This window comes from Stigmatopora argus, chromosome 7, assembly GCF_051989625.1.
Source record: "Stigmatopora argus isolate UIUO_Sarg chromosome 7, RoL_Sarg_1.0, whole genome shotgun sequence".
NCBI classification, from domain to species: Eukaryota; Metazoa; Chordata; class Actinopteri; order Syngnathiformes; family Syngnathidae; genus Stigmatopora; species Stigmatopora argus.
Genome location: NC_135393.1, coordinates 4,535,848 through 4,559,304, shown reverse-complemented (window position 1 = coordinate 4,559,304; position 23,457 = coordinate 4,535,848). Strand labels below are relative to the sequence as shown.

Sequence of the window (23,457 nt, the reverse complement as noted above, 5' to 3'; positions counted from 1 at the left end):
CTCTCTGTCCTTCTAAGGCACTGGAATTTGTAGATGCTGGACAGGGTAGGTAGGGGGCAGTTGATGATTTGGTTGTTTGGAGGATGGAAAATGAGTGAATGAATAAATAGCCCACATTGGTTGCATAAGACATAATCAGGCTTGTTGGACACAATAAATTTCCCATAGGTATGAGTATGAGCGTGAAAGGTTGTCTGTCTCCTTGTGCCATGCGATTGGCTGGCCCCCAATTCAGGGTGTCCCCCTCCTCCGCCCGAAGTCAGCTGGGATAGGCTTCAGCATACCCAGTGACTTTTGTGAGGATAAGTGCTACAGAAAATGAATGAATGAATGGCAATCATAATGCCACCAGCGGGGATCGAGTCCATACCTGCCTGCAAGCGAGTGAACCTCTCCAGTCTACACCTTAGCAGAAAAATCTAGAAACTGCTTTTTGACCAAAAATGGCAAAAGAGTAGAACACAATGATTTGGTGAGGGATAAACTCACAAGACAGTTTCAAAACTGACCTTTGAAAAAAAAAAGCTAGCTCTGGAGAGAGGCGGACAGCCGACAATGGGTACCGTATGACGTATGTACAACCCAGTCAGTGATTACCACTGAATGTACTTTCCTTTTAGAATTAAACTCTTTTAAATTTATTTTTGCCTTCTTACCCTGACTGTATCTTCTGGACTAGAAGCTGCACATTTATTCATTCAATTTGGCTGGGCCTGCCACTAATACTCATGTGCGACATGTATTTTTGTCTCACTGACAGCCGCATGCCTACTATCTTGTTTGTTCTTGTTTTCTGTTATATATATATATATATATGTATATATATATATGTATATATATATGTATATATATATATATATGTATATGTATATGTATATGTATATGTATATGTATATGTATATGTATATGTATATGTATATGTATATGTATATGTATATGTATATGTATATGTATATGTATATGTATATGTATATGTATATGTATATGTATATGTATATGTATATGTATATGTATATGTATATGTATATGTATATGTATATGTATATGTATATGTATATGTATATGTATATGTATATGTATATGTATATGTATATGTATATGTATATGTATATGTATATGTATATGTATATGTATATGTATATGTATATGTATATGTATATGTATATGTATATGTATATGTATATGTATATGTATATGTATATGTATATGTATATGTATATGTATATGTATATGTATATGTATATGTATATGTATATGTATATGTATATGTATATGTATATGTATATGTATATGTATATGTATATGTATATGTATATGTATATGTATATGTATATGTATATGTATATGTATATGTATATGTATATGTATATGTATATGTATATGTATATGTATATATGTATATATATATATATATATATATATATATATATATATATATATATATATATATATATATATATATATATATATATATTTCCTCTTCATCTCTTCAGACATTACTCAAGGCCTGGATGTAAAATTATGGGCCATCACTGAGAAAATGATATTAACTTTTACATTTTGCTCAACTTTCTTTTGCAAGTCACAATTAGTCCCCAAGACTAAGTATTGCTCAGGGTATAGTTTGTTTGTATTGTGCAGGTTTTTAGTATCGGGGCACACTAAGCCCTGGGAAATCCAGAAACATTTTTTACTTTGCAAACTAGTTGTTTTGGGGTGAAGACCGTCAGTGGCGTTTGAAACCTTTTATCCACTGTATGCGACCCCTTGAAGAAGAAATTAAGAAATCACTCGTCTATGTTTAAAAAATGAACAAGAGCATAGAACATTAAAACAATTTAAAAAAAACATGGATTACTGAAAAATCTGGTTTACATATAGAGTGGGTAATAGATATAGTAAATGACCACACCTTTCAGACTACTGTTGTCTAGATTGTAAATTTGCACAATTTACATGTGTTAATTATGGGTTATGACAAGACCTTTGGCTCACTGGACTGTAGTTGTGCTTTCCCATTGGACTCGTAGAGAGAAATAAATCTGTCTGCTCATTCCTTTCACTAACACCCAAAGAGCTCTCCTCAGAATCACTGAAGATTGTGTTTGTAAAGACAGCATTGAGACTAAATGGGGAGTTTGAATCTGCTGACTCCTGCACTGGGGGTTTATCAATGTCTTTGGTTGTAATGGCTATTGGATCTCTTGGAGGTTTGAGTGGAGGGCGGACTTCCGGCGCAACAGTTTCACTGACCTGTTGTGGTTGTTGATTTGACACGGCTGCTTTTTCTTGTTTTACTTGGTTACTACACTTTTCTGAAATGGGGGTAGGAAATGTCTCAACCTTCACAACCAGCTTGCAGTCGTTGAGGCTGGGGCGTCTAGATGACCCATCAGCTGTACAAATTACACCGCTAGCACGTGGAAGACTTTCCGGCGACCCACACTCTTTCAGTCGCCCTTCTTTCCCAAGCGGATTGGAGAAGCAATTGAGGCATCCAGACATTGACGGCGACTTGCCCTGAGCATAAAACACTGTAATTTGTGAACTAGTCGAATTCTGTCTACATTCCGTATGATTGGAGTTTGATCTTAAATTTGTGCTCAGCATGCCCCCTGAATCTGAGGAACGGCGTGGCAGTTTTCCTTTAGATCCCCTTCTGATGCTCTTTGTTCCACGTGTTGGCCAGAAGTCCTGTTTTGGTGTAGGCTCTTTCTGTTGACTGAGCTCAGATTCTTTGCTGTTTGTCAAAGGAATGGTCAAAGCTTTCTCCTTGTGTTCTGTGGAGGCAATTCGCTGTGTTTGCTGTGTCGTGGGTATGTCACCGGGCAGCTGGTGCGATACTGAGGAGTGGCAAGAGAGTGGCTGCTGGACAGGGCTGCTGCCATTTGACCAGGGTTCATTATCCAGGCTCATGGTGAACTCACCGCTGCTCTCACTTTGAGCTCGATTCTGGGTGACATTAAGCTCTGGAAAAAAAGGTATTCATCAAGCTTATCTTAAATGATAAATACACATATTGTATAATAGATATAGGTACTTTTTTACGTGTCACATTGCTGTTAATTAAAGTGGTACGCTATTATATTGGCATATACATTTTTGCTAAGTTATGAAGTTTTGTATAATTGACATTAAAAATGCATTTTTATTTTTTTTCCATGTCAGTCTACATTGTCATTTTACTCAATTTGATTTTTTAAAAAATGTATTGCTCTTACAGCCAAAGTATCATTGTTAATGATAGAAAGGGGGCAGCAGACCCACATATTGGATCATTCTTTTGTGCCTCAGTGGTTCAACAAGCAGATTTATATGAAACAAGGTCATGATAGCGGTTTTGATGGATTTACTCTAATTCCTGCTAGGGTGAAACATCTCTATTTGCCGAATCCGCTAAACAGCTATACATAAAGCAGGGGTCTCAAACTTGCGGCCCGCGGGCCAACTGCGGCCCGCGGGACGATAATTTGCGGCCCCCGTCTTAATATGAAAGATCGATTTTTTTTTTTTTAATTTTTTTTTTTTTTTTTTTTAATTTTTTTTTTTTTTTTTTACCCCTTTCCCCATGATGGCGCCGTTTAAGTGGCAGCCAGTGGCAGTAGCTCTGTCCACTCATGTTTTTCTTGTTTTACAGCATGTTTTACATGAAAAATTAGAGGGAACATTGACATGCACCTGCTTGTGGCAGGTGTGATACTGGTGTGCCGATAGCGAGCAATGATGATGTCGTGACCGGATGATTCGCCTAAAGACGTTTCGCCGACGGACGTTTGACAGACGGACAGGTCGTACTAGTATTTGTTAGTTTAATGATTAAATACAAATACTAGTATTTGTATTTAATCATTAAACGCTGTTTTCAGCTGGATTTGACCGAATTTGAGAGCATTTTGAGCCGTTTGGCGAATGGACGTCTATAGACGTTTTTTTGCCTCCATCGCGATATCATCCAGTATTTGTATTTAATCATTAAATGCTGTTTTAGGATGGATTTGACCCGATTGCTGTCATTTTACGGCTCGGTTCTGCTACATCTGCCTGCCCAAGAGTGCTTATTCCCGGACTGCCATTGATGGTAGACGAACATTGATTTTTACTATAATTTGGACAACACCGGCGGCGGGCCGGATTAAAAATCCTAACGGGCCGTATATGGCCCGCGGGCCGAGGTTGAAAAACTTGTACACACATGATCCGGCGGGGCGAGCGTTCGAATCCCGTTTCGGCGAAACCTCCGTTCGGCCGAATGAACGTTCGGTGGAACGTCCATTCGGCGACCTGCCCGTCTGTCAAACGTCCGTCGGCGAAACGTCTTTAGGCGAATCATCCGAGTACCGATGATGTCGCTCACACTGGTACTCAGTGCGCTCAGGGAGGTTGTCTTTCTGCTCAGACCAACAAAAAATTAGAGGGAACTTTGGTTCGGAGCTGAATGAACCAATCACGGTGAGGTATACGGCTCTGGAGGGCGGGACATCGGCCGGGCTGTCCAGTGCCTCGCTCACTCACTCATTCATTCCTCCAATCAGCTGGGCGGAGGAGAAGCCGTGAGGCCGATCACTCCGCTCGGCGCGCACACTCCTCCGCTGCTCTCAGCATAGAACTGAATGAGGCGCTATGATCCGTGATCCAGCCTGTGTCAGTGTCTGTAGCCATCTCCGCGATTGAAACGGAGAGCGAAAGTGCACATGCGCCACAAACCCGCGCGACTGAATGTGAAAGATCAACCCGAGACTCATTCCAAGTGGAAAAACATATTACAGAGCCCCAGAGATGTCTCTTTCAAAGCCTGCCGTGAAGAGAAAGGTCGGTGATGAGCACAGACAGTTTCAAGAAAAGTGGGGAGTGCAATATTTCTTTGTTGAACACAGGGGCACCCCGACGTGTCTCATTTACACTGAAAAAGTTGCGGTGCACAAGGAATACAATTTGAAACGTAATTGTACTATGAGACATGCTGAGGAGTACGAAAAATACCGGGGAGATGAGAGAGCCAACCAGGTTGCCAGTCTTAAAACACGTCTTCTGAGGCAACAGGATCTCTTCAAGAAGGCTACCAAAGACAGTAATGCAGCAGTCAAAGCTAGCTACGCCGTTTGTGAGTTGATTGATCCTGTGCTAAGTGATCCCAAATGGCTCATGGACTTGGCTTTTCTTGTTGATATCACACATGAGCTTAATGTACTGAACAAGAAGCTACAAGGCCAGGGGCAACTTGTCAGTGCTGCCTATGACAACGTGAGAGCATTCTGCACTAAACTTGTGTTATGGAAAGCCCAGCTCTCTCAGACAAACCTTTGCCATTTCCCAGCATGCAAGGCTCTCGTGGATGCAGGCACACCATTCAGTGGTGAGAAGTATGTTGAGGCCATTTCGAAGCTACAGGAGGAATTTGATCACAGATTTGCAGACTTCAAGACACACAAAGCCACATTTCAAATTTTTTTTTTAAGTTAATTTATTTAATTCATTATTTTTTGTTAAAAAATAAAGATATTTGATAACGTTGGAAAGTTTTATCAGTGCTTTTCTTGTGGAAATCCTGATGCGGCCCAGTCTCACCCAGACTCGGCCTCTAGCGGCCCCCAGGTAAATTGAGTTCGAGACCCCTGACATAAAGCCTTACCGTGATGCTGCATCTCGTCGCTGTCCTCAAAACCAGATGGCGAAGCACTATCATTGGAATCCTTGTCTATGGATCATACACATCTTTTAGAAAATGCACATTAAATTCAATAGCGATAAAGGTTAATATGAAAAATAAAAATAAAAAATAACAGGATGTCATGAAATGAATGGCTTGCAAATGCATCTCTACCTGTCATGTTTGACACATCTGGGACATCAGTGTCAGTGGCTATAGCGTGTAGATGGATGGATGGTTCACTGGTGGGATACAAATGAAGTGTGGACAAGATGGATGTGCTAAGGAATGAGGGCAATATTTTTTTTCTGTCCAGCACATTAGTTTCGGACCCTTCCAACTCCTCAGAGCTGTATTCCCACTGTTCCTGCTCCAACAGGCCAGAGGGATGCACCATGCTGCTCAGGGCTGCAATGTTATAGCAGAGAACAGGACAGTTGGGTGGATGGGAAGTGGGGAGGGGGTGTATTAGGGTAATGCTGTATAGGTAAAATGTTACTGGCTTCTAAGGTTGCCAGTTTGTTGCAGTCTGAATCATATGGATGCTCTTATTATTATGCTTTTTTGGTAAATTCTGATGACAATAGATTAACATTCATCCCTAAAGTACGAATGAAATTCAAGGCAATTGTGATGGTAGTCTCAAACACTTGAACACAATCTGTCTTACATAAGGAACGGCGGATGAGAGACTTCCTTCTGTCCTTGTTCTTTGGCCTGTTCTTCGTACAGGCAAACAGTTTCGGTGTGGCTTTTAACAGACAGCATTCACATGGATGATGAACATACGCGACCGATTCAAATGAGAGATGGTAAAAGATAGATGTGGGTGGTTCAGTGAAGAGAAACAAACAAGACAAAATGAGGCACATTTTGGTGCATGCAGAGGAACGAAAGCATACACAAGCTGTGCATAAGGAAGAATGATAAAAGAATAATCAAAAAGCCCATGTGCAATTCTTTACAGTCATACTCACTGTTGTTCGGCTGCGGTGATATGGTATCACTTGCCGATGTCAAGGTGGAGCCATCCAAACTGATGAAGGAGCTGCTGTCATTGTGTGAGAGGTGAGCCTCCGAGTGTGTCGGTTTGAGAGGGTGTTCTAGTTCTTGGTCACGACTGTTAGATTTGATTAGTTTCTTTAGTTTGAGAGTGATCCAGTTTCCACGCCTGTTGAAAGTGAACATATTCATTCATTCATTATCTGTACCGCACAGCCTCGCAAGGGCTGAAGGGGTTGCTGGACCCTATCCCAATAGACTTCAGACGAAAGGCAGACGACACCCCAGACTGGTCGCCAGTCAGCCATGGAGAGACACACAGACAACCATTCGCACTCACAACCAGACCGCCACTGAGCGGGAATCGAGCCCACGCTTGCCCACACCACAGTCAGGTGACTAAACCACTACACCGTCAGGTGGCTAAGTAAAAATATAAATAAGGAATATTTGTAAAGCCGGGGTGCAAAAGTGGATATATAGTCATATACAGTGCAAAATATATGATTATTGTGTTTTTGCATAAATCCATAACAACTTTTGCAGCCAGTCAAATACTGTATCCTCATATTGAGTTAAAACATTTCTATATTCCAATAGAGGCCAAAAGATATTTATTTAGTGCATCACACCACTCAAAAATGTCAAGCAACTTACCTGCGAGGAGGTGAGGGCTCGTAAAACCTATACTGGTCCATTATTTTCTCTTCTAGCTTCTCCTTCTGCCTCCTCAAATCATTAAGTTTGTCACTGAGTAAAAAATGAGAGTTGGGAAAGGTTGTTTATTTTAAATTATACAGAAAAAAACTGTTGTTTGGATGAAAAAATGTGGCACAGTTTGTCTCACAAATCCATCCCAGTAAAAACTTGGAGCAAGCACTTCATTGAACGTGGTCTGTCACATCCAAAATCACTGAATGTCTAATCAACATGATGTTAAGTTCATTCATTTTCCCAACCGCTTATCCTCACAAGCGTTGCAGAGGTTGCTGGAGCCTATTTCAGATAAATAGGAGGACCAGACCGGGGACATCGTGAACCGATGGCCAGCCAATTATACCTAGGGGCAATTTATAGTGTTCAACCACCCTACCGATCATATTTTTGAGATGGGGAAGGGAACTCGAGTACCTGGAGAAAACTCAGGCAAGCTCGGGGAGAACATTCAAACTGCACACAGTGAGGACTGATCTGGGATCAAACCCTCGACCCCAGAGCTTTGTGGCCAACGTTCTAACCACTCGATAACAACAACATGTTTGATGATGACTTTGATAAAGTTTTTTTTTAAGATTAAAGGTTACATTGATACTTGACCAATATTTCATTTGAAGTATGCATACCTGTCAACCTCGGCCAATTGCTCCCCTTATTAATGATTGCAATTCCCCTTTTTACCGTATTTTATCGCATATTGACCCCCCCCCCCCAATGCAGCTGATGCAAATGATCAAAAAACATAAAATATGGGAAAAATGTATAATTTGACAGGTATGAGTATTAAATATGCTTACATGTATTGTCGTTCTTCTAGGTGAAACAGATCTTTGCTCTCCATTGTCTGTTCCAACAGAGTTCGGTTTTGTAGCATCAGTGTATCAATTTGACTGAGAAGATGATGATTCTCCTCCTCCAGGTTCCCCTTTAGTTGGCTCAGCAACTAAACTCAGAGGCAAGCAATCAGATAAGTTAGTTAACAAAGGACTACGAAACATGCGTCTTGAGATCAAGAGTTTACACCTCGCACTGGTTGGTGAGTTTCGTGGAGCTGATATCAAGTTGCTGATACTCTTTTTTGAGCTTGGAAAAATCTGCCTCCAGCCAGGTATGTGCCAGCTTGGTCTCATTTAATTGGCTCTTGAGCTGCTTGTGATCTGCTAACAGCATCTCATTGTCATTCAGAAGTTGACGATAAGTCTGATTCAGCCTGTGGAGAACATAGACCAATATTTTAGTCAACAGTAAAAAATAGCTTAACACTGTGAACAATGTTCCCTCTAATTTTTCGTTGGTCTGAGCAGAAAGTCAACCTCCCTGAGCGCACCGAGTACCAGTGTGAGCGACATCATCGGTACTCGGATGATTCGCCTAAAGACGTTTCGCCGACGGACGTTTGACAGACGGGCAGGTCGCCGAATGAACGTTCGGCGGAACGTCCATTCGGCGACCTGTCCGTCTGTCAAACGTCCGTCGGCGAAACGTCTTTAGGCGAATCATCCGGTCACGACATCATCATTGCTCGCTATGGGCACACCAGTATCACACCTGCCACAAGCAGGTGCATGTCAATGTTCCCTCTAATTTGTAATGCTGTAAAACATTGGCTGCCGCTTAAACGGCGCCATCATGGGGAAAGGGGTAAAAAAAAAAAAATTAAAAAAAAAAATCCGATTTTTTTTTACTGCGCGCCATATGATTGCTGCTGCGCAGAGAAGACGAGAGTAGTGCGCAATTGCGCACGCGCGCAGCTTAGAGGGAACACTGACTGTGAATACAGTCGGCACTAAAGAGTGCCTACAGTCTTAAGTGCTTTTGTGCTTATGCACCCCATTTCTCACCAGTCCTTCTCATCCCGTAGCCTGCAACATTCAGCAGCAGCGGTCTGATGATGTTCCTTCTCAAGATTCATCCTCATCTGCTCTTCCTTCAGGGCTTTCTCTAGATCATCTAATTTTGTCCGTTGCTGCAACAGGTTGTTGTACCTAAAGCAAAATTCAGATATCTTTTCGTTACACCCTTCCAAGGCCTGCTAATTTATTAACACAAAGTTAATCTATTGATCTTAAACTGAAAAAAAATCAAAAGTGAACTTTAAAGTTTTAAAGTTTAAGCTTTTGGCATCATAGTGGGGGAATGGTTAGCGTGTCGGGTTTACATTTCTGGGGTCAAGGGTTTGATCCCAGGTGGGTCCTAACTATGTGGAGTTTGCCTGGTCTCCATGGGCTTGCATGCTTTTTTTCCAGGTAGTCCGGTTTCCTACCACACCCCAAAACTGTTAGGGATTGGTTTTGTCCGTTTTTCCCCCCTGTGTGACGTGTCCTTGTGATTGCACATTGAGTTCTGAGGGACTGTGCGGTAACCTCAGTCTGCAGAAGGTCCCCACCTTTTGGACTTCCTGTGTGTGGCTCCAGTTTTTTACCTAGGTCTACATTGTCTTGTGTTCTAATCTAATCTAATTCACCAATTCAGGGTGTTCCCTGCCTGGTGCCCGTAGTTAGCTGAGATGGGCTCCAGCCCCACTTGCGACGCTTGTGAGGATTAGCGGTTCAGAAAATGAATGAATGAAACCCTTTCTTTAAAAAAAATGTTTTACCTATCCTGCAGTGTCCGGTGCTCTAACTCTAGTGTCCGGTGGGCATTTTTCAAACAGCCGTGTTTCCCAATGAGTACTTCATACTCTGTGGCTTGTCGCTCATGAAGAGCCACCAGACGCTCATGATCACGTGATAGTTGTTCATGAGCGCCCCGCATTTCTTCCCTTTCACGCATGACACCGTCCCTCTCGCTTTCTGTTCTCACTTGCTGCTGCTGCAACTGAGCATTCTGAGCCATTAGTGAAGCACTCTGGGAGTTCAGCGTGGATTTTTCCACCTGGGAAAGCATGTAGATCTCTTAGTTTGATGGTAAAGTAAATTCACTGCATTCTGTATGCATGTAGATGCATACTTGCCCAGCTAGTTTTTATTCTTTCTGTCATGTACCTGCAGAGCTGCATTATACGTCTGCAAAGTGGTGTTGTTCTCCTGAAGGGAGGCAGCTTGCCTCTGCAGAGCGAGGATTTGAGCTTGTTGACTGTCTGACTGACCCTCCACCTGCTTTAGATGGGCCTGCAAAGCCTGGCGCTCTGTCTCCAGTGTTGCATTCTAGAGAAAGGAAGTAGAAAGCGTGATGAGATGACAGATTATATTGAAATTTTATAATCTGCATCAACAAATGTATCAGTGTCAGGCCCCATTTCATAAATGTAACTTTTGGAGCTGTGTAGTTTAACTAAAACAAACTTACATTCCTCTCTACTTCAATCAGTCGGTCTTTTATATTCAGCAACTCTCTGGTGGCTTCGTGGCTTTCACGCAGCCATTCACTCATTGACTTTCCATTGTCTTTCAAAGGAGAGTCACGTGATGTGTTTGCCTCCTCCAACTGTTTTTGTTGCAAGGCCTCATAGTTAACTTTCACCTGCGTGGCGGAACAGAGTTCAAATTTCTAAGGCTGACCAAAACTACAACAGAAAGTAGGTTATGTCATGACCTAACTTACATTTCTGAGCTCATGGTGAAGCTGCTGATTAATGAAAGAGCATTCCTGGAGATGGGCTTTAAGCATAACATTCGTGTCTTCTTTAATTTGCAGAGACTTCCTCAGTGACATCTCCAACTCTGACTCCAGCATATTGAACCTGTAGCAGAGACAATGTTATGGTATAAACTATTAGTGTGTGTCTGGAAGGGATGTCTCTTACATTCATACCTATGTTCAGTTTTGTCAGCATCCAAAGATTGTCCACTTTTTTGGCTCAGAATTCTTGTTTCCTTGACAGGGGGCAATCCTTCAAGTTGGTCTGCGCTCAACCGGGTTTTCAGTTTCTCACTGACAAGCTCCTAAAGAGATCCAGGGTGCCAGGATGAAAATGTTTTTGTTGCATTCTGTACTAAATTAGTTTCTCACTCCACTATAAATCTTTGTTTTCTATTTAATTGAAGACATGCTTTTTCTGGAAGTATAGCATGCACTAAAATAATCGGAATGATATACTAGTACATGAATATATTTATTTCTCGTTTCTTGTACTATTGAATGATTATAGGAGCTGAGGTAATTTTATATTGTTGGCATATAGACAAGTCCCAAATTTTTGTTTTTGATATAACTTTATATTAAAGGTCATTTGTTGAAAAAAACTCCATTATGAGCAAGGTTTGCACACTATTCAATATTCAAACTCCTTGTTACCTCTCTCAGTGTGTCTAGCGTCCTCATGTTGATATCAGATTGCTTGGCCAATTCTCTATTATCTCTCTCCAGCGCTTTGACCCTCTCAGCTGTTTCCCTTAGTTCCTCCACCTCCTTCACTAGACAGTGCATCTCCCTTTCCAGGCTTGCCATACAGACATTGCTACTATCAAAATTGGCTTCTTGAACTTCAGCCTGGAATGTAGGATGAATAGACTGTTAATATTTGTCCAGCCATGAAAAACCCAATACAATAAAAACTTACCTGCTGGCGAAGTCGGCGATTCTCCTTCTCCAGTTGCCTTTTTAACTTCTCCAATGTAGTTGTTTCATGTTCCAAACTCTGCTTCTCTGTTTCCACTTGTTCCAACTGGCGTGCTGTAATTCGAAGTTCTTCTACAGTGGATTGGAGCCTCTGATTGTCTGCCTCCATTTCCTGAATGTCAGCCTCCAAACGATGGATTTTCCGCTCTATAAAAGAAATAGAAAAATTAATGTGGCAACTTCAGCGGGTCTTCTAGCTAACCACCCTCTCTCCCAAAACTTACCAGCACTACCAAGGGAAGTTTGCAGTTGTTGATTATTGGAGTCCAGAGCTCTGCATTTGGCCTCCAGACGCTCTGTGTGCTTGTTGGAATTAGTGAAGCATGCTGGCAAGCCATTGAAGATGCTGTCATGGCTGGAGCTGCTGCTTCTCGAGCCAGGAGAGAGATTTTGTGATCCAATAGAAAAAGGGGCACCTTTAGGATTACTGTCCAGCTCCAGTTCCAAGTCTGATGCAACTGCTTTAAAAAGTTTGCCACTATTTTTTTCCTCTAACTCTTCTAACTGTCCTTTTTCATCAATATGATGGACCCTATTTTCTGAAATTTGATAGACAGGCTGGGCTTCCTTTGGCTCTTCATGTTCAGGATCTGTATTAAATATCTTTTGTTTCAATGGCTGTGTAAATGACATGTTTTCATTTGTCAATAACTTCCAGCCACTACACCAAAGCGACCGTTGGGCATCATCCTTCTCACTGTAGTGAGTATGTTTGTAGGACTGCATGCTGTTGTGAATATGGACAGATCTGAGCTCTTCAACAGTCTGGAGAAGACTTTGGTTCTCCTTCTCCAGTTTTAACAGTCGACTACGGATCTGCTCACTCACCTCCTCACTTAGAGTCTGCCGCCCTTTAGTCAAACAAAAAAGGGTGATAAATAGTGGCAGCAAGAGCCTGACAATGTAATAATAAACATTTGATAGCTCATTTAGAATGTTAGCTTTTGTTTGGCTTAATTTTACATCATTGGAATACTGTTTTAATTTCACTTCATCTGAATATCATCTTTATTACCCTGAAAGTTGTCATTAGTTTTAGATAGTTGTTCTATCTCCCATCCTAGGTGCTGAGACTCCTCCATGCTCCTCCTCTGAGCTAAACACAAAGTCAAGTTTTCATCCTGCAGCTCCTCAATGCATTTACGATCTGCATCCCTTCCCTAAAGTGAAAATGCACATTGATTAACTTGTCAATATATTCCAATGCATTTTACATTACTCTTTTTTTGTGTGTTAAAAGGAAATGTAATGTAACTACTTGTTCCATATCATAGATCCGGGCCTTCAGCAGTAGGCTGTGCTTCTCCAGCTGGTGGATTTGATCTGAGCGTGCCCTCCAGCCTGCCAATTGATCCTCAAACACCTCTTTGGTTTCCTGCAGTATTCTGTTATCCTCTTTGAGATCCTGAAGTACATACACCCCATCCCCAGGAAAAAAACAACAATGGCTTAAAATGTGTAATACTCATATCATCCAAAACAAAACACCCGAAACACTTGGTCTTGCTCCCATTTCCCATTATTTATATTAAAGTAACGATTTGCAAAATTACCTATATTAGGGGTCAGAAACTCTGGTCCTCAAGGACAGATATTCAATTTGTTTTCCATGTCACCCTCCTCAAACTCACCTGAATCAAATGATCAACTTCATATCAATCTCTCCAGATGCCTAATAAGGATCCTGTTTATTTGATTCAGGTGTGTTGGAGAAGAGAGATAAAGAAGACAAACTGAATAGGTGCTCTCAAGGACCAGAGCTGATGATCCCTGACCTATATTATGTATAGAAAATGTCTAAATTATATTTCGAAATATTTAAAATATCACAATCAGAAACCACAATTCTAATACCTCTCTTATATAGAAATGTAAAAGCGGGTGGTTTGCGTTGCTTTATGATTAGCAGCCAATCCATTCACAGCCAATGTATATTCACCTTCACATTCCATTCAAATGTTAAGTAGGCATGGAAGATCATGGTAAGAAGTGAACCTGTTTTATCCAACAGTTTGTTGTGAAACAAAACCGAACCTTTTTGTTTCACACAAGAACCCATACATGATTTTCTTTTTTCATGTGACTAAAAAATTGAATTCTGGTATGTGAAAAAGAATAATTTATGTGTGTCAACCGCGACCCGGTGGCACGAGTGGTTAGCGCATCGGCCTCACAGCTCTGGGGTCCTGGGATCATGCCCAGGTCGGTCCACCTGCGTGGAGTTTGCATGTTCTCCCTAGGCCTGCGTGGGTTTCCTTCGGGTACTCCGGTTTCCTCCCACATTCCAAAAAACATGCATGGTAGGCTGATTGGGCAGTCGAAATTGCCCCTAGGTATGGATGTGAGTGTGCATGGTTGTCCGTCTCCTTGTGCAATTGGCTGCCCACCGATTCTGGGTGTTCCCCACCTCTGGCCCGGAGTCAGCTGGGGTAGGCTCCAGCACCCCCCGCGATCCTAGTGAGAATAAGGCGGTTCAGAAAATGAGATGACATGAGATTTCAACCTCCACTTTGGCCTTGTAAAACTCCATCTTGTGCATTTGCTCCCTGTAGCGTGCCACCTCACTCTCCAGCTTGTCAGCTTTGATTGCGCGTTCTCTCAGCGCATCCAGTTCATCGCGGTAGGCACGGGCTGCACGGGCGTCTACGAGCAGCTTGAAATTCTGATGAGAATTCATACAGAATCAGGGGTGATGGAAAATTACATGAAATCTTATTGGCATCTGCATTGCAGTTGTGTGTTTTTCCCCAAGGAATTGAATCTGCAGAGAAGGGCCAGGGGGCTATTCCTGTATGTGTTATTCTCAATTAAGTGTTTGTCTTGTTTTCTTCAAACCTCCTGCTGGAGCCTCTTTATTTCTCCCTCCATGTTTTCCTGCTCGTGTCTGTTGTCCAGCAGTTGTTCATTCCTCTCTTCTCTGTAGGTATGAGCACAGTGCAAAAGACATAAGCAGAACCTCTTACTTTTTTCAATGTCAAAATGATTACATTTTGGTCAACTCCAAGGCAATAGTTTGCCTATTTATTGCTGCTGAGTAGCAAGGGGTCTTATTAGGAATTCTCAGATAAACTAACAGGATTTTTACCCATTGAAAGGCCATTACTTTATTACTTAGATGTGTTCATTTCTGGGACTGTCTTAGTAAACATACAGGCAGGGATGACACTAGAGGACGGTTTTGGTCAACATCACTCATGAGATCCGGGTTAGTGTGCATGTGCATAGACGATCTACTGGAGCAAAAAGGCAATGTGGGTCAGGGGAATAGAGCACAAGCACAGATATTGCCAGGCAGGCATTAATGTGGGCCAAGCTCCCCAGGGCATCTTTTATCCCATAGTATCTCCCTCATTCAGTCAGTACTGGAAGGTCTCCAGAGGAGCAGATTACATTAAGTACCATGCAAAAACACATGAGGAAAAAAAATCGCCTGACATCATTTCTACTCCAGCATAACTTCTGATTTGGATGAAATACGAAAGTAAACTTTGCTGCGGCTCTCCACAATATAGTATTTTCAAATGCAAACCAAAAATTGGTTTATCGTTAAGAATTTTAAAATATGCGGCAGTCAAGCACAGTGTTAATCTTAAATCTACTGTTAAGAGCTTTCTTGTTTTAGTAATAAAGAGGCCCCTGTCTTTATCCACTGGATACTCACAGCTCTTGTCTAAGTCGTCTGATCTTTGCCTTTGAATCGGCAAGTTCCACCATCAGGTGTTGCTGAGTCCCCACCTGCTGCTGTTGCATGCTGGGAGGATTGACGATGGACAGTGGACTGGATGTGCCACAAAGCACACGGACCACACCTTCCCTTTCCTGAGTTAGCTCTGCTATAGTCTTATAGACAAAGGCAGATTTATCATTAATTAAAACAAATCAGGACTCTGAAGTCATTGCACACATTAAACTCATCCATTCATGGAGGATATATTTTTAGATTTGATTTCTGTTAGATGGGTTTTCCATTTTTTACCATGTACAAATCACTTCTGAATTAGAATAGCATATTTTGAATTGTTAGCTGAGTATTTACCAACATTCCTAAATAGTGTCATGGCTGACCTCCAGATGTGCTTCCCTCTGTTCCAGCAAATTTTGAAGATGGACACCCATAGTTTTTGCGACAACCCCCAGTTCATCAGCGGGCATGTCAGTGCATTCCAACCAATGCATGTCCAGTAGGTTATTTTCACTGTGGGTCAGCTGAAAAATATTTGGGTGGCACAAAATGGTTAATTCCATTTTCAAAATGATTCATTTTCACTTGTTAAAACTAACAAACTAGAGGTGTACTCTGCAAGAGCAGACTTCCACCTAAGCAGCCAAATTAAAAGCATTGCCATATTTGGTAGTGTGGGATGATGATATAGCAAACATTATATACATTCCACTCTTTCTCTTCTCATCATTGAACCTACACTGCAAATTAGTTTAATTTTGCTAATCCTCTATCAAATTATTGCGAAAATCCTTTTCTGAGCTCTGTGAGCTGTGATCTAATTACCTCACATGTATTTAGCTCTACTGTTTCATCTTACAAAAACACTCTGCAAGTTAGGTGATAATCTCTTCATTCATGATTTTGTTATTATGGACACAAACATACAGACATACAAACTGAATACATCATCTTCAACTTTCTTAGGTTTCACCTACTGGCGGAGGTAAAAAGAGCTTTAAGTGACACAATGAGTGACTAATCCTACTTACCTCTTGAATATGTACAGCTATGGCTGCTTTTGTGTTAAAATCGAGCATCTGAATTACTTCAATGTACTCGTCTTTCTTCTCACACTGAAAAGGAAACATTGAACAGCTCATATTATCTGCTTCCAATAATAACAAGTTCTAAGGAATTATTTTGCCAAAAATGTTCTTACAGTAAAAATGTATATTATGTGTACATCCATGTATCACATACCAGAATAATTCATGTTTACCTGCACTGCACATCCGAGAAGTAGCAATAACAGTTTCTTCATTTCCACCAGACTTTGTTCTGTTGGGAGTAAAAACTGATGAACTACAAAACCGTGGAATTGAAAATAAGGTGGAATGAATGTATCTTGTATTAGATGAGTTTGATGAAAGTGGCCTGTATATTGTGACTGTTGAGCAATAACAGTAGGTTTCAAATCCTCACATCAGCAAAACAATGGGTGTTAATCCCATATGCCTGACAATATTAGACATTTATGTCACATTCATTCATTCTTTTTCTGAACCACTTTATCCTTACTAGGGTTGCAGGGTTGCTGGAGCCTATCCCAGCTGACTTCATGCTGAATTCATGACTGAATTGGTGGCCACCCAATCTCAGGGCACGAGGAGACAAACAACCATTCATGCTCACACTCATACTTAGGGGCAATTTAGAAAGTCCAACCTGCCTACATTGCATATCTTTGGAATGTGGGAGGAAACCGGAGTACCTGGAGAAAACCCACGCAGGCCCGGGCAGAACATGCAAACACCACAAGGGTGGACCGACCTAGATTTGAACCCAGGTCCCCCACTGTGAGGCTAACGCGCTAACCACTCAGCCGCCAGGCCGCCCGCTATTACATTTAGTTACTGTAATATACAAATTCTGTATTTTTTTTGTTCTGCAGACTTAAATTACAGTTTAATTTTCATTGTATGAGTGTGAGGTGGTCTGGCTGCATGGGTTTTCGCCAGGTACTCAGATCCAGGTCACGTCCACCTGTGTGAAGTTTGCATGTTCTTCCCAGGCTTGTATGGGTTTTCTCTAGGTACTCCACCTGTGTGGAGTTTGCATGCTCTCCCCACGTGGGTTTCCTCCGGGTACTCCGGTTTCCTCCCACATTCCAAAAACATGCATGGTAGGTTGATTGGACACTCTAAATTGCCCCTAAGTATGAGTGTGAGCGTGAATGGTTGTTTGTCTCCTTGTGCCCTGCGATTGGCTGGCCACCAATTCAAGGTGTCCCCCGCCTCTGGCCTGAAGTCAGCTGGGATATGCTCTAGCACCCCCCACAACCCTGGTGAGGATAAAGCGGTTCAGAAAATGAATGAATATTTGAGTGTGATACTTTTGCATATGCCAGTAATACTCAGTATACGTTGTGGATTTTGCATTTCAGGTGCACAGAATCTGACTTTGCACCCTCAGGGTGACTGATACACAGTACGTTTCTAAATGGTGACTGGTGTCACAAAAAGAAATATTTCACACTATGTATATATGCGTCAATTTCCTTCCGCATTTTCAAAACATGCATGGTAAATGTTTTGCAGGTTCAAAATAGTCCAGAGCTGCAAATGTAAATTTATCTTTACTATATGGACCTTGGAATTGATTTACGACCAGTCCACGATGTATTGACAAGCATTATAGAAAATGTATGGTTAAAATACCAGTATGAGGAGTCTTAGAAAGCAGCAGCACATTTGGAAGAGGAATCAGGATTAACTGTCTCAGATTTTCCTGTCAAATAATATGAAAAGCAAATAGATGAAAGGAAAAATAAATACATATTATTCATATATCATATACTGTAGTTAAACATGAATTCATATGCTCCTATAGCATAATTGTTTGTATATTCTGTTTAATTCAATCATTTGCAAGGTAATATCAACACAAACCTATTAGCTCTACCAATGTACAAAAATTAGAAGTGCCAACTCATTTCTTTTTAAATAAAATATATAATGAGGTGTGCTGTTGAAAAATGTTGCTGCAGAAAAAAAATGCATACCACCTCACTAAATTCAAGAATTTAAATAATACATCCTCCCAATTTAATGCAAAAGAATCTTATAATGAATGTGACTTAATTAATTTGACAGAGGAAAAAAATCCTGCCTCCATCAAATGTGGTGTGTGCTACAGGATCTCTTGCTTGAAACTGCACGCTTTTAAAGCTCTGGCTGCAGATTTACTGCTTTGCTCCAACTGCTCTTGGCCTGATTACACAGATGTTGAAATGGGTGATATTTAATGCCTGGTTCTTAATACAGATTTCACTCTGGGAGCCTATCTGTCTGTGGGAGCAGAGAACAGCCAACTACCAGCAGAACTGCCAACTCCTCCGGAATTTCCGGAGTTTACCTGGACAAGTAACGCAAACTCCGGGACTCCTGACAACCTCACTAAACTCCGGAAATCGCAAAAAATTGTCCCTTTTTTTTTTTAAACAACCATTCCGCAAAGTCCCAATTTTCAATTTGAATGCCTCAAAATTTACACCACTTTCGCATCTTACTTCCACATTTCATTCAACTGCACTGTAAACTAGATGAATTCGATAACACGCACGCATTGTGAATCATCCGAGTTACAAGTTCTGACAAATGATTCATCTAGTGCGACTTCAGCGTGGGAAACGATTCGGAATAGATTGCATAGGTAGCCTCTATCGCTTTAATATTTTCGTTTTCATTTTTTTTCACAAGGGAAGTAAGTACTATTAGATACACGGTCGATTGGTCGGCGGTCTTTTGGTCGCCAATCTTTTGGTCGCCGGTCTTTTGGTCGCCCGGAAGGTTATTGATAATTACCATTTAAACCGTTGCTCAAATTCCCTAAATACAAACTGCGAATTACTATTTAGTCATACTTGATGCCCTATTAATTATTAGGCTAAAGAAAAGCTCCAAATTTCCTGGACTTTTATTGTTTTTTGTTGGAGAACATGTTAAGACCCTGACTGACGTAGCTTCTTAAAGGGACAACAATGTACATACAAACTCTTATACACTCACATGTCGGCTCAGTGAAACTGCTCATGGCCATTGTTGGCTTTTATTGATGCATAGACCGTGTTGTTTTACCTTGTTTTGTCGCCGGTCTTTTGGTCGCCCGTTGTTGCGGTCGGGGCGACCAAAATACCGCGACCAAAAGACCGGCGACCAAAAGACGGCGACCAAAAGACGGCGACCAAAAGACGGCGACCAAAAGACGGCGACCAAAAGACCGGCAACCAATCGACCGCACACGGTACTATTAAGGCTGACTAACCACTAGTCTTTTGTTTTGAAACAAATCCTATCATTTCTGTGGTTGTTCCAAATAAACAGTACTGGTAAGTCTTATATAATATGCCTGCTTGGGATCAGCTCAAAATGGATGGCAATTTGGATGAAAATTCTAATAAGAAACCCAGACACTCGCAAAAGTTTATTGGTTCGTATTTGACGAAAAATCCCAAGTTGAAGCCGTCTCCAAAAGGACCAACATTTGCACATTGCACAACATGCAATTTCGGGTAAGGGACCAGCTGAAAACTTATGTTAATGTTGTGGAAATTTGAATTTGCCAATATATGATCAACAAATTATACTTTCTTCACTTTTTATACTTATTTTCATTATACTTTACTTTTTCAATAGTTTGCAAAAACACAATATTTCTATTAATATAAAAACATGATAATAAAAGTTTGATTTAAATTGTCCTATTTTTTTTTTACATTTACATTTTACAATTTTGCGCGAATCGCATTCACTCCGGAAAAACTCAGCATTTAATCCAATGTGCTGAGTGAAAAGAGTTTAGCAGCCAGTCGCTTGGTTGGATGCAGGAGACAATAAAGGAGGAACTCACCAGATAATATGTCTTGATTTGCTGAACAAGAAAGGTCAAGTTCTGGACCCTCTGAATTGGATCTTTACCCAATTTGTTTGCTTCTTGAGTTGTGGATGGAGGGTGTCTGAGAGGAGAAAACAACAGAGAAATACTCTTTAATCTCCTGTCTTAGTTATACTGTCTGTATCTCTCTCCTAATATGTGGAGGCTTTTTAAATAATATCTTATTGATGTTGTACTATTGATGAGATAATCACTGTCAAATAAATAGATTTTTTTTTAAATTTCTTTCCAGCTCTTCTAACCGATCTTGCTGGTTTGCTTGAATGTTATAGTGTCCAGTTAAGAAATGACTATATGCAGTAGATAAATACAGTTATGGCATTTTATTTTACTATTTTATTTAAATGTGATGCATTCATGATGAAATTCAAGAAAATATAAGTTGATCAGTAATTGTCCCTTAATGCTGAGATTGCACCTGAAAGACATCAAATAAATGCAGTTGTTACACTTAACACATTTGGATGTGATCATGAAATAGTGGTAAATTGTTGATTTACATTCCTGCTCATAAGCTGACAATTTGAGGGCTTTTTTTTCTTTTTCTTAACTGCCAGCAGCAAACATTCAAATTTCCATGTGAGTGTTTTTCCGCATTTGATGATTTATTTCCTATTTATAGTGAGAAGTGAAAATGAATCTCATGAACCATGAATCACAATTGTTGGTTCCACTTTCTAATCAATGTTAAATTCAGCCTAACAGCCTAAGGATGACTATTATTTTGGTTCTGAATGTGGATATGTTAATGAAACAACTGCTAAGAAATTCCTTTCTTCCTCTTGAAGAAGTTAATGGTGAAAAATTATAGGTAGCCCTTGAATTATAGCATATTTCTGCATGCATCCCTCAGATGAACACTTTGCGTCAGGTTGAACTAAGAGTGGCAAAAGTGCAGCAGTGACAGCCACGCTGGTTAATCTGAAGCATTGGTGCTGAGTGGATAAATCGACAACAGAGAAATACTCTTTAATCATCTGTATTTGTTGGATTGTCTGCATTGTATGTGGAGGCTTTTTGAATCATTTCTTTGTACAAATGACAAATAAAGATATCCCGTGCTGTTAGTCGCTTGGGCATACACCTAAAACTCTTCAGTTATCCCATCTACAACATTTTTATTGCTTCATTTCTATGTCACCACCTCACCCCTCCCTTCCATCTGTGTCCAAATGCCACTAAACACCAGCAACATGGCTTTAATCCGAGAGGGTCTTTCAATCCAAGAGATTATCCCGCCTCGACCCCCTCCCCTCTTCCCGGTGAAGCGCTGTTTATCAGGCAGAAATGGTTATTATGAACGTGTCTGATGAAATGAATAAATGGGCATTGTGGTTTAATGATGGACAAATTGAAGCTTCCAATAACAATAACAATGCTTTTCAATTTACACTTATGAAAAGAGTACATATTCAGTATGCCAACTCCTATAACTGTATACCTGTCAATTTTATCAGGGTGGAGTTAATTCCCTTAGACCATACGGTGCTCAATTCATAATCCTTTTACTAGCATGTTGACAAAATTTACGACGTCTCATCTGTCTCTGCAGGATTTTATCAAAGCTGCAGAAGTAACAAGTTATCATATTAGACAATTAACTAAAGCACAACTGTTTTACTAGCAGCATGCATTCTCACACTACTGTCTTTTAATTGGGCATAAAATTACTGTAGATGAAAGTTAAGAAAAATACTAGAGTAAGATAAATGTTTATACCTCAGTCATTTTTCCTTTGTAGTTTACTTTGAGTTATGAATGAGAATGAATTACTCATTTTATAAGTAAACACAACCATCAAAACTTACATTTGGTTCATAACCTTGTTCAAAAAGACTCCATCCAGCAATTCACTTATGTCCATTTGCTGGTCTTCGGCATGAGAAACAAAAGTTTTCACCTGCAGAGAACCATGTGATCAGTTTGGGTTTGAGGGGAAAAAAATCATAATCATTAGACTCAATAACAATGAAGGAAATCACATACCCAAGTGACAAGTGGGCTCATCATGAAATGATCCAGGAAAGGCATAGAAACACTGCTTTCCATCTTCACCCAAAGGTGTGCCATAAGTAAATCCACTGAATGTCCTAAATGATCAAAGCTGCCGAATTTATTGTGAATTCTCCAGATTTTTATTTTTTAGATAAGTAGACAGTTTTTATCTAGCAGTTACTTTTTTTCCTCCCGGTTCTGTCACTCCTAAACTTCTCTGCGATTTCATACCTCAGTTGTTATCTCCAGCAAATGAAACAGATGAGGTACCAAACACGTTCTAAGCATCTTCCAGAGTGATCCGAATGTTGTAAATGGTTGTGCTGCCAGCTGCTCCATCTCGCCCCCCCTCACTGCTCACCCACAGAGAATTAATTGTCATCATCCGTGAAGTCTATACACGGTTAGCAGCAGTGACTGCAATGATGAAAACACCGGGCGTCCAAGAGTGGTCCAATACTGCCACACAATGTTCGAACCTGGAAGATCTTCGGCCCGTAAAATGATTTTTCAGGAGTACTATAGTATATTGTACTTCGGCCCGGCGGCTCGAGTGGTTAGCGCGTTGGTCTCACAGTGAGGGACCTGGGTTCAAATCCAGGTCGGTACACCTGTGTGAGTGGGTGTGAGCCTGAATGGTTGCTTGTCTCCTTGTGCCTTGCGATTGGCTGGCCACCAATTCACGGTGTCCCCCGCCTCTTGCCCGAAGTCAGCTGGGATTGGCTCCAGCACACCCTGTGGCTCTAGTGAGGATAAAGCGGTTCAGAAAATGAGATGAGATGAGATACTTAAAAACTCCCATTCAGATTGTTTAGCTGGAGCGAAAAAAAAAGAGAAACGGGCATCCAAACACTGGTTAAACAAAAGTTGGGAATAATTAAGTGTTTAAGTGTTCTCTTTATGTTTGGTAGCTATATAT

The 23,457-nt window shown here is 40.8% G+C and overlaps 1 protein-coding gene across 4 annotated transcripts; it reads right to left on the bottom strand.

Annotated features, from left to right (window-relative positions):
* Positions 1–1,459: 1,459 nt before the first annotated feature.
* On the bottom strand, positions 1,460–22,881 carry LOC144077828 (girdin-like). 4 transcript variants are annotated; one of them, XM_077605842.1, is made up of 29 exons: positions 22,530–22,881; positions 22,352–22,443; positions 20,499–20,604; positions 18,308–18,377; positions 16,870–16,928; positions 16,640–16,723; positions 15,992–16,132; positions 15,588–15,766; positions 14,762–14,843; positions 14,430–14,588; positions 13,185–13,331; positions 12,942–13,086; positions 12,151–12,777; positions 11,868–12,073; positions 11,603–11,797; positions 11,120–11,250; positions 10,910–11,048; positions 10,655–10,828; positions 10,351–10,512; positions 9,963–10,240; positions 9,208–9,351; positions 8,390–8,576; positions 8,164–8,309; positions 7,307–7,399; positions 6,625–6,818; positions 6,318–6,398; positions 5,822–6,055; positions 5,630–5,695; positions 1,460–2,969 (listed from the first exon to the last, which is right to left on the bottom strand). In XM_077605842.1, the coding sequence occupies exons 1-29, from the start codon at positions 22,611–22,613 to the stop codon at positions 1,966–1,968; spliced, it is 5,409 nt and encodes a 1,802-aa protein (XP_077461968.1). In that variant the 5' UTR covers positions 22,614–22,881; the 3' UTR covers positions 1,460–1,965. The 4 variants fall into 4 exon arrangements, with proteins under 4 accessions (XP_077461968.1, XP_077461971.1, XP_077461970.1 ...); XM_077605845.1 differs by lacking the exon at positions 5,822–6,055; XM_077605844.1 differs by lacking the exon at positions 14,430–14,588.
* Between the last annotated feature and the right edge of the window lie 576 nt (positions 22,882–23,457).